The sequence below is a fragment of the Podarcis cretensis genome (assembly GCF_951804945.1).
Source record: "Podarcis cretensis genome assembly, chromosome: 1".
NCBI lineage: Eukaryota > Metazoa > Chordata > Lepidosauria > Squamata > Lacertidae > Podarcis > Podarcis cretensis.
In genome coordinates, this window is record NC_137170.1 from 136,151,804 (window position 1) to 136,167,500 (window position 15,697).

At 43.6% G+C, this 15,697-nt stretch overlaps 1 protein-coding gene across 1 annotated transcript in view; it reads right to left on the reverse strand.

The window, feature by feature from the left end:
* The window catches only part of MCM3AP (minichromosome maintenance complex component 3 associated protein), a 42,854-nt gene that overhangs the window by 24,609 nt on the left and 2,548 nt on the right, over positions 1-15,697 (reverse strand). Inside the window, exons 3-13 of the mRNA XM_079975724.1 lie at positions 14,911-14,989; positions 12,904-13,051; positions 11,725-11,921; positions 9,891-10,030; positions 9,154-9,351; positions 8,166-8,434; positions 6,199-6,361; positions 5,030-5,190; positions 3,578-3,819; positions 2,935-3,125; positions 1,747-1,847 (exon numbers count right to left, since the gene is read on the reverse strand). Coding sequence (XP_079831850.1) covers positions 1,747-1,847; positions 2,935-3,125; positions 3,578-3,819; positions 5,030-5,190; positions 6,199-6,361; positions 8,166-8,434; positions 9,154-9,351; positions 9,891-10,030; positions 11,725-11,921; positions 12,904-13,051; positions 14,911-14,989 — 1,889 coding nt within the window. The remainder of the gene's footprint in view (positions 1-1,746; positions 1,848-2,934; positions 3,126-3,577; positions 3,820-5,029; positions 5,191-6,198; positions 6,362-8,165; positions 8,435-9,153; positions 9,352-9,890; positions 10,031-11,724; positions 11,922-12,903; positions 13,052-14,910; positions 14,990-15,697) is intronic.

The following is a 15,697-nucleotide window of genomic DNA, read 5'->3' on the forward strand; positions in this document are numbered from 1 at the left end:
TGCAGGAATAGTAAAGCTGGCATGATTTGATATCTAAAGAGCACCCCCCCCCATTATGACTTACTTTCACCCTGATAAAAGGCCATATCTGAGTTTGGGTGCTAATGGGATGCAAATTTGTCAATGTTTTGGGCCATGTTTATTTCCATCATAGTGGTGGGATATAATGAGATCTTTATTTCTTTTCAAGAAGAAAGAATTGTGTTCTGTACCAATCCATAATTGGTACCAAAAAATAATTTGGTCTTTCACAGGAGTTGGAAGAGAGCCCTACCAAACTGCCTGAATCCAGTTCACCGCAACAAAGAGCCCTAACATGAGGTTCTTCATGTTTCTATTTGTAGGCACAGAAGCTCTAACAGCACAAATGTGTCCTCAAGGGCTTATTCTCATCTCCACAAGATGACTGACTGCCCACATCTGCTGTTTCCACAGCTTGAAGCACCATGCTCCACCAGAAGACACATTTGGCACAGCCACCTGCTCCACTTCATGTTACGCAATGTTACAAAACTATATTAGTCAAGGGGATCCTTCATCTGGTTATTGAAATATGCCATTCTCCCGACCCTTTCTGGGATGACACTGCTTTTGAATATTCCTTTCCTGCTCCTCTCCTACACCATAACCCAAAGTGGAAAGTAGGAACACAGGAACTTTCTTTATCAGTATTGTCTAAACCAGGGATGGGCATCTGGTGGCCCTCCAGTTGTTGATGAACTACAACCCCCATTGCCACTGGCTGTTGGCCATGAGAGCTGAAGTGGAGTTGTTCAACAACAGAGCTTCAGACAGGGGACATTCCCAGCACCACCTGCAGATGCTGGACACTGAAGAAAGGACCTTCTGCATGCAGTACAGGTGCTCTAGGGCCCTTCTCCAGGATGTACCCCTCCCACATCATTTAGATGGTTTGTTCATTAGTGCTCTTCCAGAATTAACTTTACTGTTGCATGCCATGAGTTGTGTCCTCATATGGTTGAAGTCATGTGCTTAATATGAGAGGAGCTTCCTTTTCAGGAGGTATATCAAATTTGCGGGCCCTGCCCTCAGTCAGGCATGGATTAACCTTTCCCTGCCTGCTCTCCTGTCCTGTTTTCGAGAAAGTAGAGACTATGCCTCACGGAGGACCTTAAGGTCCATAAATAGCAACACCCTAGAGGTCCTGGGCCTAAGTTCATTTATTTCTGGGTGTTCCAAGCTGGGTTTTAAACAACCTCCAGGTAATACTTCACAGTTGTTTGCAACAGCAAGTATGCCAACCTGCTTTAGCAAGTAATGTGTTTACACGTAAAAGAGAGAGAGAGAGAGGAGAACATGCCACCGCTGTCAATCATCAATTTTTGTGAAATGAATAAAGCTGCCCAGTTTGACAGTTGGCCGTCACTGACTAAACAGTATCCAAACTATTTCTGCAAGCTGTTGGCCACTGTGAGAATAAGATGTTGGACTAAAAGAGGTCTCTTCAACCTTTTCAGACCCAGGACCCACTTTTAACCCGAACATGCATTTGGGATCCCATTTCTGAATCTTTTACCATATATTTGCATGGTGGTTGCGCTCCTGTTGTGCCCAACTCTGGACCAGGATGCAGCCCTCAAGCTGAAGACCAGTGGACTAGCTGGGCCTCTGGCCTGATCCAGCAGGACTCTTCTTATGTTATTGTATGCTGAGATGGATTGGATATAGCAATGGCTTCCTCGGAATGTCTTCAAATAACACTGAGTGCAGCATTAGTGCATTTACCATATTGCTGTCTGTACATAGGCTGCTCCTGTGGAGCCAATTTCTCTGCATTCGCCTTCTAGCACATCATGCACAAGGTCTTCAACCACTTCGGCAATGTCCTGGGAACAAGAAAGCACTGGCAATTAGCACCCGACACTCAAAACATTCCATTCCGAAAAGCAAAACCAAATGGTATTACTGCATGATAGGTCATTATTAAAATTCAGAAATGTGAACAGAACAGCAAATAATATGCACTCTACAGGGAAAGGTTATATTAATCACACTTTAGGCTCATGATCAGAACTAGGCGGCGTGTCAGAGTCACTTATTGCCTTAAATTTGACCTTCTGTGCAACAACTAAAATCTTTTTTTAAAAAAATAGTTACTTATGCATTTCTTTATATACATCCTTACCCATTTTCTTAATTTGGAGTCCCCAAAAATAGGGGGCATCTTATACATGGAGGCATCTTATAGACAGAAAAATGCAGTACCTTCAGATTACAGCAGTTGGGTCTATTAGACAAAGTCCCTCAACAAAGTAATTTACCCCAAATTCTGCTACACAGCCTTCAGTCCCAAACTGGTAATTGCACTTTCAACCTCCACTCACAGAGGACGTTCTTAATCCCTGCAATGATCCAAGCTAGGCTTCTTCAAGCTTAAATTTGTTGCTGCTGGATCTGAATGACTGTTGCCACACAAAATTTCCAAATCTGTGTTGTGAGTTTATTAGTACTCCCCATTCTGACAGGAAAGGCCTTGCCTAAGACATTCAAAGACTGCATTTGCCTCTATTGTAGCTGCATTATACTAGGGGCTGTGCTGTCAGCCCCCTAAGGCCTTCCCCATACATGTTTATTTCTTGCTAGTTTAAATTAAATTGAAATGACCATACACACTTTTATACTACTGAACACCATCCTTTTAAATTACTATAAATTATCCTTGATGATCTTCCCATAAATTTCACTTTTGGTCAGCGCAGCCCTTTGTCGTAATCCCATAATACCAAACACCACCTGTATCTATCTTGCCAAATTGTTAATTATAGCATCCTATGTGGTACCTGCATCACATTCCTCTTTTAGAAACTACACCACAAAAACTTACATTAAAATAGAAGACTTTATAAAGTATCGTTCCTCATTTTTAAGAACTGTGTGACAGCAAAACAGAATGTATTTTCTGAAGCTCCTCACCATATCACTGTAAACAGGCTGAAGCTTGGGAGGAGGAGGAGGAGGAGGAGGAGGAAGAGAAGGTTGTGAAATTGGCCGAAAAGTGGACCCTGCAGCAGAAGGCAAAGGTGCTGGTACAAGTGGTAAAAGCAACAACGGAGGCTGAGCTCGAAGGACTTCCAGGTCTACACTACTGTCTTCTGCTCTTGTTTCTGTGGGTGAAACCAAGAGATAAAATATCCAGCTGCTTAAAGGGAAGAGCTGCTTAGAAAGGTAAACCACATTCTTAATAAAACTGATAACCACTTTTTTCTTCAAAAGAGCCAATTCTGAAGGAAGGATCCAGAACTCAATGGGGACATGCTCTGCATGCAGAAACCTTCATGTTCAAGCTCTGGTGTCTATAGGATTTTTACAGACAACAAATACTTAACAAATTAAGTCAAGGATACAAATAAACTATTTTAATGCTCAGGTCCTATTTTCAAATTCTATTAATCGCTCAATACTATTTTAAACTGTTCTGCCAAATGCAAAAGCTGAAAAGTTGAAAAATAAACCAAATTTAAAACACACATATATGCTTTTTTCCCATGACATAATTCTCCTTCAACTCAAGACCACAGTTTCGCGCCCTATCCTGGGTGTGTGAGTTCTGGCTTACCTGTCGCCTCAACACTGGCTTTCTGACTACTGCTGGCCGAGTCCACTGCAGCACTCTCCCCTGTGTATTTGTTCTGTGTGTTAAAGCTACACAAAGGTATGTGGCGAATCACAGGTGGTAAAACTCCCCCACTGACAATTTCCCCAACGGAAGCAGTTAGCTTCTGCCCAACAAACAGGGATTTCTTTGGCTTGGGCAAGCTTTCTGGTTCCAGAAAAGCAGACCGATTCAACTCCACGAAACTGTAAAATGAAATACAAAACACATGCCAAATGATCCCGAGGCCAAAGATTTCTACATGGAGGTTTGCAAATAGATCTAGCATGCACAACTAGAACAGGGGTGGGGAACCTCTGCCCTGCAGAACAAACTCGGGAGGCTACTTTGGGAAATCCAAGCCCTGCCCGCCCCCTTGCACGTGGCATAATACATGACATCAGCTGTGCAGCAGGTAAGGGTGGGGCTTCAAAGGAACAAGTGGGCTTCTGATTGCACCTTTGTGCTGGAACAAGGCTTGCTGATGGGCTGCAGGATGGGCAGTCGGAGTGCCCCTTGCCCAAGGAGGGGACAGCTCCTCTCTACCAGCATGCTTACCACCGTAGCAGCAGGGAAGAACAAAGAGGAGAAGCAATTATTTCTATTCCTTGCCCCCCTCCCACTACTGCCACTGCTACAACTGTAAGCAAGAGAAGAATGGTAAAACCCAGGCTCTCTTCTGTTGCTGAGCCTAGCAGCAGGGGCAGCAGGAACATGGGAAGATGCAGAATTCTTGGTCCAGGAGCTTCCCCGCGTCCATCTTTTGAAGCTCCACTGGATTCCCAAGCCGTCCTGTACATTGCAAAGCTCCCCACCCCGGCCAGCGCTGATCTTTCAACCTCCAAATTGGGGCCTGAACGGATCAGCAGCGGGTGGTCTTTGTAAGCGCAAGGGATTTGGACAGGAGACTGGTCCGCAGAGCTAAAAAGTTTCCTTACCCCTGAACTAAATGGTCCATGGGCTTGACACAAGCTTCCTTATTTTTAAGAGATGAAACCAGACGGTTCTGGATCTTAACTCCATTTAAGAGAATGCCATTGTGATGCCCAGATTCCAGCCATTACTTACCACTGTTTTATGGTTCAACTTCAGTCAAGATTAGAGTCAAAGGCCCAAGAACCCTCTAATACAACCCATAAAAGCAGTTACACTTATAGGTTATTAGAGAGGTGTTTAACAATGGAAAAGGGTGAAGCTCTAAGTCAAGTTAGGACCACACTTTTAATGTAAAGATTTTATTCTTTCCACTTTGTGATGTGTGTGGGACACAGGAGGTAAATGCAGGGAATGGACCCTTCTGAAGGAGATGCTGGCTTCAGTCACTAAAATCCATCTTTCCCTATTAAAGCCTTTGCACCAGTTTTCATAAAAGCTCTATGATAAACCAAGGCTCCTTGAACTCTATCTAACACTTACCCATCAGAAACACTCAAGCCATAATAACTTATAAAATCAGTTGCCTCTTCAAAGTCTTTAAACAGCAGCATGCGGACCACATTATCGAGAGGAAAGATGGTGGACCTCTGAGTGCTCACAGTATAAGCAATATTGAGAGACCTTAAAGCATCTCTACGAATCTGGAAAATATTTTAAAAGCTCCCATTAATAATTAAAAAATTAATTAAGATACATAAAATGTTTCGCAATGACAAGGAAGAGAAGGTTACGTTTATAGGTGCTTTTCTTTTCACTTTATATACCTTAACCAATGTTGTTTGAGGCTCCAACATACCAACTTTTCCCAAATTGCAGCAGGTGATTCTTTCAACATGTTTTGAACCCCCAGGAGTACTAAACCTTGGAACACCATGGGAGGAATTCAGCATTGCACTAAAGCAATCATTCCATCAAACAAAGCATTTCGGCTCCCCAAAAGGAACAATCTCCCTCTCCCTGTCTTCAGGTATGGTTGCAAGGGTTCTCTTGACCCCCAAACCAATTTGGGGGCAGAGATGGGGGGAACCCCATTGTGTGAGATGTGACTCATTAGTTGAATCCTGCACAATGGTTTGTAAATATAAATACTGTACTTCAACAAACGTAAATGGAAAATTAGGCTTACAATGTAATTTATTTCTGGTTAGTAGTCGGGCCAAAAGGAAAAAAAGGTAGATTCACCTTCCAGTAGAAGGCAGACGTAAGCCATTCCAATGGGAATAAACTAAATAGAAAATAGGACAGTGGAGTCCCTATCAACACCAGAGCAAATTACTGTGGAAACAAATAGAATACACTGCACCTCAGATAATGAATACAGGCCTGAAGAGGGTTTGCCTGCTGTCCTGGCAGAAAAAACCCTCACAGTAAATCAAATTTCCATTCTTGGCCAGCAGAGTAGTGCTCAGAGTCATGGAAGTGGCCCCCTCTCACACACCTGGGGAAGCCTGGGTCTTGGAATTGTACCCCTAAGTGATACATTCTGTGACTTACCAGCCTAACACCATATTGTTTTGGGTATTTGCAATGTTAAAACAAAAACAAAAAACCACCAAACACCCACTGACAACATATTTTATGATGATAAGAAATGCAATATATGGGTTTTCCCTTCCTCAGTATTTTCTTAATTAAATGCCATTCCTTACCTGGCTAAAATAGCAGTGTAACAAGCATGCATTCAGGTAAGAAGCTGTTTGCACAAGTTTGAAAAACCTTACAAAGTTATTGCTGTTCAAAGCCGCAAAGGCTTGAACTGCAAATCTAACTTCAGTGGAGTTTCGGACATCTGGACGAAACTGTTGCACTTCTCTGTTGAGACAAAGAGGGACACAATTTTCTTACTTTACTGCTAATGATGGAAGCTACCTCTATTGAACACAAAAATGCAGAAAGAAAAAACACACAGGGCCTTAGGCTTAAAAGCCATGAACAGTATCATGCATTTAAATTGAAGACCCCCTTGCTGCAGATGAAGTATTCAAACATTTATTTCAACATCTATGTATCTGAAAAAACTGCTTACTTATATTATTAATTTTAACTAATACTAGAAGGAGTATTTTTTGTGGTAGCCAAACCAATGCAGTGTCCATTTAATCAGATGCATGAAGAGCTATCATTGGTTGAGACAGGAGCACACAAAGGAATCAAGAGAGTAATTGTGGCCAAGAGGGATTGAGGTGCAAGGGCTTCTTGTAGCCTTTTGGTCACATGGATTAGCATTCTCTTTTTATTCTATATCCATCCAAGGAAGTGGGCTGAAATTGATGAAGGCATATACTTTAATGCATCTTTCACTCTATAAGGAAGTTCAGGAGTCAAAATACATTATGTTTTGTTCTGCTTTTTGCATGTCTTTGCAGAGCATATCCTTGCCAAAGTCTAGCTGCAGGTTTGTGAACATGGATCTGACTTTACTTCTAAATCTGATTTATTTGAATGAACTGAAAGCAAAATCCTTGATTCTTCCAAGAAGGAAGAATATCAGTGCCACTGTGTTTAGAGCACACTGAACAAGAGGCTCAAGATATGAGGATCGAGAACAGCTATTTAGGGAGGGGAAGCCAAGCACAAAAACAGGTAAGCTGGAGGGGAGGAGGTTGTTCTTGTCTTTTTAAGCATTGAAAGAAATAATGCTGACACAGATTTTTCTTCAAATGCATCATGAACCTGACCTGATCACTTATAAAGCTCTCTTTCTTTTTTGCCATTGCAGTTTTCAGGGATGGGGTGCTTGCCTAGGCAAAGGTTTTTCCTTTTGGGGGTGGGGAGCCTAACATGAGCACTCCCAAGGGCATGAAGCACTCTGGCACAGTTCCCCAGACAGCTATACCTCAGGAAACATGGCAAATGAAAAGCTTTCAGCCACTTGTAAATATGCAATCAAACGCCCAATTCCTGAAAACTTCAATGGCACATGCAGCACACACAGCTAGACAATCAGGTGGCTGCTTTGGAAGGGGGTTACAGAAAGAGAGAACAGGCAGTGTCTCAACCCACCCGTGGCTCTGCTCTGCTCTGATTGGCTTTTATTGTTGGTCAGTAGCCCTTTAGAGGAAAAGGGTTCCCCATTCCTGTCAGAGGCAGACCATAATTCATTGCTAACACGTGACTAGAAACAATATACTTGCATAGGACAAAAAGTAAAAGAACTGGTGGACAGTTGGCTCTGGACAAGTATTAGATTGGGTGGGATTACCGTATTTTTTGCTCTATGACTCACTTTTTCCCTCCTAAAAAGTAAGGGGAAATGTGTGTGCGCCTTATGGAGCGAATGCAGGCTGCGCAGCTATCCCAGAAGCCAGAACAGCAAGAGGGATTGCTGCTTTCGCTGCACAGCGATCCTTCTTGCTCTTCTGGCTTCTGAGATTCAGAATATTTTTTTCTTGTTTTCCTCCTCCAAAAACTAGGTGCGTCTTGTGGTCTGGTGCGTCTTATAGAGCAAAAAATACGGTAGCTATTTTCCAACTTCAATTCTACAGCAATTATCACAGAATGATAGTCTTACACCTCAACAGTGAGTACTTCAGGTTCTTTTGCATTTATATACCAATTCTACAAATAATGGCAAGGGAAGAGGTGAAATCAATCCTATAACTATTTTAAGACTTACCTGAGAATATCCCCCTTGTTGAGATTCAGGAGGACATTATATCCTCTGAATTCTGCTTCACTCTTGCAGTAAATACCCTTGATGGCAAGGTCCTGATACATTTCCTTCAGGCTCTGGAGGCATTTAGTCATGTTCTCATTGTTGATTTTGGCATCAAAAGAAGACATCGGCTCTTCGCATAAATGGTGGGAACAGTGGATATGAAAACGGGTACATTTCTCCATCAAGGAAACAGTTACAGGGCAGCAGAGATGTTGTTGGGTTATATCCTGGCAAAATGTAAGAGCACAAGAACTCAGATGTTCAATTCTACTTATATGCTTCATGTTGCACCTTTTAAAGATTTCTGCACAAGTCTCAAAGCCAAGACAATGCTTTGTCATATACAGCTACGTGTAGACATCCTGGCACAACTGCTACGATCCTAGACCAAAACTCCTGAGAGTTTATGAGGCTAGGTGGCATACCCTAGAGCAGTCTTTCTCAACCTTGGGTCCCTAGAAGCTATTGAACTATAGCTCCCATCATTCCTAGCCAGCATGGCCAGTGGTCAGAGAAGATGGGAGTTGTGGTTCAAGAACATCTGGGGACCCAAGATTGAGAAAGGCTGCCCTAGAGAGCTCACCTTATTTTAATCTGGTGACAGATGTTTAGAAGCATCAGGTCATACATGACAGGGGGGTGGGGAGAAGAATGTGGGATGTGCTAACCACACTGCTCCCGTCATGAGATAGAAAAAGAAGCACAACAAATGATCTGAAGATCCTCTGCCTGCAATTCAATTCTGTGCATATGAAAGAGCAGCCCTTTAAACCCTGTACCCTCCTAGCCACCCAAGTCTTTCACCCTCCACCAAAAGGGAAATATGAAACAGCACCCCGTTGGCAACTTCAGGATTCCTTTTTCATTCACAGATGTCTAATCAATAATTTGGATGAGTCTAGCTTGCATCCTGTCAAATCTAAGGGCTTCATCCCAAAGTGGTTACCTTTCTTATTCCACGAGTTCTATCCCATACAAAATCGTACCACTCCCGGTAGTTTCCTTCTCCTTTGTCCATAATTTGTGTCACTAAGTAGTCCATTGTCATACTCAACACCTCTGAAGGCCTCAGTTCATGTGGTAAAGGTTCCTCCTGGTCTGCTGAAGACCTGCTGTACTCCTTTATTGCTGCTGCATGGTCAACCTCAGAGAGAAAACAAAATAAATTCTTAAGGATGACGACGACAACAACAACAACTACAACACCACCTCTGCAGGCATGGTCCATGTGCCAGGCAAGAGGAGAGCTGAAAAATATTTTTGCCATTGTTTAAATCTTTTGAACCAATCGCTCTCAATCTTCACTAAGGAAGTTAAAGGACTTCTGTCAATATTTTCAGATAACATGAAACCAAAGGTTTGTTAAACTTAACTATGGCTGGTTTGCACCACTTTACTTATATCCATCTGGGAATACATACAGAAAGCACAGGATACAAGCCGCTATGGGTCTGATCAGGCCAATTTCCCCTCCCTCATTTTTCACCTCCAATCAACAGTCCTCAGCTTCCATGCTCTTCTAGGCCTCAATCCAAGTTAGGCTGATTTTTTTTTTTTTTTGGGGGGGGGTAATTTACAGAGTTTTATTTCCCTAAGTATGGAACTATAATAAATAAGTGGCCAAGTTGTTCTTGGTATGGGCCTTAGTAGCAGTACCTTAATACAAAAAGTGTTCAATACTACCTTGTCAGTTCCTGGGATCACTTCAAAGATACTAAGCTGGTTCCTCGTCTCTCTCATATAACGCTCTTTTTCTGGACACATGTCTGGGCATGTGCCAACGAATGTTTTAGCTTTGCCAAGATCTATTTGTTTTACTCGAGCTTAAAAAGAAAGAAATCAAAGTTTCAATAGTCTGCCCCGGGGGATCTTTTGCATTTATCATGAAGAAATGTTAACTTGGTACAAATAATCATCTTACTGGGGAGGGGGGAATCCTTTTTATAGAATTTCTAAGAATGAACCAGCCTTTATAATGGCCAGGATCTAGCTATGCTTTCCTCTTTTAAAGTGACACTCCATTTACATGCACAGGGAACCCTCTGGGAGATCCTTCTCTATGATAATGTTGTGGGATGGAAACCTTTCTGCCACCAAAAGTTTCCCTATGGAAAATTTTCCATTTCAAAAAAACACATTCTTTTACCAAACGAATTAATAATATACTTCAGCAGAATACAGGTAATCTGCACAGCTTCAATACTGTATGGAGCAAGCTTGTTTTCTCCTGCTCTGGTGGGTAGGACTCGAACCCATGGCTTCAAGTTACAAGAAAGGAGATTCCGACTCAAAATCAGGAAGAGCTTTCTGACAGTAAGAGCTGTTCAACATGGAACAGACTCCCAGAGTAGGTTGTGGACTCTCCTTCCCTGGAGGCTCTTAAGCAGAGGTTGGATGGTCATCTGTCACGGCTGCTTGAGCTGGGACTGTATTCTTCTTCCAGTATTCCATTCGCCTGAGGTGGAGCAGATTTGTCGCTACTGACTGCACCCCCACCTACCAGGCATAACTGTTCCAGGCATAAGACTTCCAGGCATAAGATTTCTAGGTCACCACAGACCAAGGAGGCCGAATCCCCTGTTTGGGAGAAACTCCTTAGGGACTTTTAGTTGTAAGCACAGAGAGCCTTCTTACCTTGTTGAACATGCAGAGAATGGGAACAGGGACACACGCATACACCCCTTTCACATGCTGAAGGAATGTATGGAGAGAACATGGGGCAGGAGTTTATAGGAAACTGCTAAATATCTTTGGGCATTCTAATTTAGGCTGCAATCCTAACCCCATTTACATGGGAGTAAGTCCCATTATATTCAATAGGGCATGTTTCTGAGTACGCATGGTTAGGATTGTGTTGTTACTATGTTAACAGCTTTCAGTACCTTCATTTTCTTTTTTTTGCTCCCCACCCCACCCCAAAGGAAATACTTTAGTTCCATACCTTCGGTCTTCCGGAAAAATTGATATTTATACAGCATGTAAGACTAGCATGGAGTACAGTGGTACCTCGGGTTACATATGCTTAAGGTTGCATATGTTTCAGGTTACAGACTCCGCTAACCCAGAAATATTGCTTCAGGTTAAGAACTTTGCTTCAGGATGAGAACAGAAATTGTGCTCCGGCGGCACAGGAGCAGCAGGAGGCCCCATTAGCTAAAGTGGTGTTTCAGGTTAAGAACAGTTTCAGGTTAAGAACAAACCTCCGGAACGAATTAAGTACTTAACCCGAGGTACCACTGTACTTCTTTAGTTTTGTTAACTAATTAGTCAGTTAAATTATACTAGTCAACTAACTGATTTGTCAATTAAATCCTAAATATCATCCCATGAGATTTAGATTACGTGCAGGAGGAATCAATTCAATGTTTTCCCGTACCCCCCCCCAATGACTGTTTTGTGGTGATATTTACACAGCTGTGTGATGCATTCACACCCACTCGCATTGTGGATGTGAATCACCTGGACAGCCCTGTATGTATCCCAGACATTTTTTCAATCCAAATTCATAAACTCTTACCTTGCCGCATGATTTTATCTCTCTGGTCTAGAACACGATATTTGTCCTCAGAGGTCTCAGCCACTAGGCCCACAAGGCTGCTAAGAGAAGATGCTGAGGCTTCAAAAATCTCTGGACCATGGCCTTCAGAACCCGAGTCAAAGGCATAGGCTTCAAACTGCAGAGACTTTTTAAGGCCTTGCTTCTTAGCTGGAGAACTATAACCAAGAGACGGACATTTTAAAAGAAGTTCACATTCCTTAACTGAGTGGAAAGGAAGGAGCTAGGCAGGACTCAGGACACACAGAAGTTTCCAGTTCCCCATAACAGCCTGACATGTTGAGCATGTAAATTGCACGGAACACAAGGGTATGGGGCATGGAACTGGATCTGGCTGGCATACCAGATCTTCAGATCCTAATCCTTTCACAGGCCACCTTTGATTGGGGGGGCAACACCACCCACCTGTCGCTTGACATTATGATGACATCAGGCACTTGACAACTGCCAAAGTTCAAAGGGGATTTGCTGTAAGCAACAGTTACAGCAACCTCCTTTGAAGGTGTGCTCCCAGCACCAGTCAGTTGACTAGTGCCTGGACCATGTCCTCCAAGAGGCTTGGACTGTTTCCAACAACTCTGAAAATGAGGTGATTTGAATGCAAGCCTTTTCCAAATGGAACAGGCAAGCTCAGTGCTGACAGGGGACTCCACTTGCAAAGGAACAGGTCAGGTGTGTGGCAGGTGGATGTGGTTTGTGGGGAACGGCCTCATGGGTCAACCTGTAACCCATGTTGACTGTCACATCCTTTGTTTTGTTATGTCCTTTGCTGATCCTTCTGCCTGCAGTGGACCACATCAAGTGCAATGACTTCAATGACACCATTCTAAAATCTACTCTACATGAATTGCCCTTATATTCAAACTGCCGCTACATAACAGAACTAGATTTTCCTGTTTGAAACCTCTCTCTCTCTAAAACAGAGATGAAGAACCTGTGGCCCTCCCGATGCTGCGGGACTCCCAACTCCCATTATCCCAGAACACTGGTCATTTCAGCTGGGGCTGATGGGAGTTGGTAGTCCAACAACCTCTGGAGGGCCACAAATTCCCTATTTCTGATCTAACAATAACAGCACTTACGACAGATACATTACAGTACATTAATTTTTATACCAAGACTCCACTGATGGGCACATACCTTTTGTTTGACAAGTTTCCGCTACCAGTGGAACGGATTAAGGACTTGCTATGTGGAGAATGCTGATGACTCAGTTGTTCACTGGCTTGCCTCCCTTCACTTTCGTCTGCCTTCTGCTCCTTAGAGGAATAGTCTTTCTTATTAGGACCTTTGCAAATTGAATGACAAAGAAGACTAGAGATTAAACCAAGTGATCAAACATGGGACCTTTTATTCATACGCAACCAATGAACCAACTCTTACTAGAAATAATACTAATACTAATACCCGCCCATCTGGCTGGGTTTCCCCAGCCACTCTGGGTGGCTTCCAACAAAATATTAAAATACAATAGTCCTTCAGATATTAAAAGCTTCCCTAAACAGGGCTGCCTTCAGATGTCTTCTAAAAGTATGGTAGTTGTTTTATCCTTTGACATCTGGTGGGAGGCGTTCCACAGGGTGGGCGCCACTACCGAGAAGGCCCTCTGCCAGGTTCCCTGTAACTTCACTTCTCAGAGTGAGGGAACTGCCAGAAGGCCTTCAGGGGGTGGAGAAGCTCCTTCAGGTATACTGGGCCAAGGCCATTTAAAGTTTTAAAGGTCAGCACCAACACTTTGAATTGTGCTTGGAAATGTACTGGGAGCCAATGTAGATCTTTCAAGACGGGTGTTATATGGTCTCTTCAGCCGCTCCCAGTCTAGCTGCCGCATTTTGGATTAGTTGTAGTTTCCGGGTCACCTTCAAAGGTAGCCCCACATAGTGTGCATTGCAGTAGTCCAAGCGGGAGATAACTAGAGCATGCACCACTCTGGCAAGACAGTCTGTGAGCAGATAGGGTCTCAGCCTGCGTACCAGATGGAGCTGGTAAACAGCTGCCCTGGACACAGAATTGACCTGCACCTCCATGAACAGCTGTGAGTCCAGAATGACTCCCAGGCTGCGCACCTGGTCATTCAAGGGCACAGTTACCCCATTCAGGACCAGGGAGTCCTCTACACCTGCCCGCCTCCTGTCCCCACAAAACAGTACTTCTGTCTTGTCAGGATTCCGCCTCAATCTGTTAGCCGCCATCCATCCTCCAACCACCTCCAGACACACACAGGACCTTCATCACCTTCACTGGTTCTGATTTGAAAGAGAGGTAGAGCTGGGTATCATCCGCATACTGATGGACACCCAGCCCAAACCCCGATGAAGCCACTGGGAGGGGTCTGAACACTCATCCCCCAACACCACTTTCTGAACACGGACCAGGAGGAAGGAGCGGAACCACTGTATGACAGTGCCTCCAGGTCCCAACTCCTCTAGACAGTCCAGAAGGATGTTACGGTAGATGGTATCAAAAGCCGCTAACACAGCCCTATTAATTTTAATGGCACTGAAGTGCATTGTACCACTTTGCTCCTGAAGCATTTTACTGATCAGTTTACTGGCATCTACCCAGTCACATCTAAGCCAAATATGGGGCATTCCTTTATACCATGCTTCTATCAGATTTTCACATTTTTCTGGATTCCTCCTTTGTCCCTTTTTATGAAACTTACACAGTTCTAAAAATGAGTTTCCATGGAGTAAATTATCAGTGGAAGGTTCATTTCAACCAAGCTGCTGGAGTGATCTTGCTGTGGCCACCCCCAACCCCATGACACACTTTGCACCCTAGCCATGGATGTGGCCTGGCCCTGTGGCTCCATAAAGTACTGCTGTGGCCAGAGGCACGGCTTGGATTTTCGTCTAATACATTAAAGCTCAGGGGGGGGGGGGGAAACCCTGAGAAAGCAGGATCCAAGCAAAACTCATCAACCAAAGTGAAAAGGACAGAAAGTTTGGGGAAACAAAAAGGCACTCAAAGCAAGAGGCAGAGAGCACACCAAAAGGAGGGTGCCACCCCGGAGCAGCCCCTCTGCATGGTGGCCTCTGCTGCGCTTCAGAGCAGTACAATGCATGACTGCAGAGGACCCTTCCTCTGAAACATAAACCCAACCCACTAGCAGGCATTTTACAAGTATACAATTAGGTAACCTACTTGCTTTCTTCTTGTGCCAAAAGGCCACTATTTCTTTATGTAACTCCTTTGCTTTCTTCTTAGCCAAAACTGCAGATGCCTGGAAAACAGTATTCAGTAGAAGGGCCAGTTAGGGTTAGAATGGTACATCACATACCTGATAACTTTGTCAACAAAACACTGCACCTACTGTGAGTGTCCCTTCTCTTTGGAGACAGGATAACAACTTTGTGAAGACCATCCCCCCATATAGGCTTTGGAGGCAGGGCTTATACAGAGCTTCCCACCTTCTTCTCTGGTAGGACCCACTCTCAGTGTGAGATAAACTATAGCTGACATGCCCACTTAAGAGAAAGCACTGCACCCAGTGGAGGGGCCAACTAAGCAGAAAAGCAATTATAATAGCGCACAAGAAATAAAACATAGCCAAAAATCTGTAAAGGTGAACTGCAAATATGCAAGAAACCACCTCCTGTTAAAAGCAATAGACCCAACCACAACTGCATGGAACAAATGTCCTCACAATGAACAGGAGGAACATTCACAAAAGGAACCTTCAGAGAACATTTTGAAGAAGAATGTTAAAAATATTATGTGTCCAGGCTATTCCTCAGGGTCCCTTCCAACTCTACAATTCTATAAGAACCATCTGTCCAAATGCCACATCAATGACACAAAATGTGTCCACCTTGTATAAACCAAGGTTCACATTGCCACTTTACCAAATATTCTTTAGGAAGGAATTCGGAAAGCATGCTTCTCCTCATTAAGTGTGCAGTGTTACCTTTCTGAACCAGTTCCCACTGCA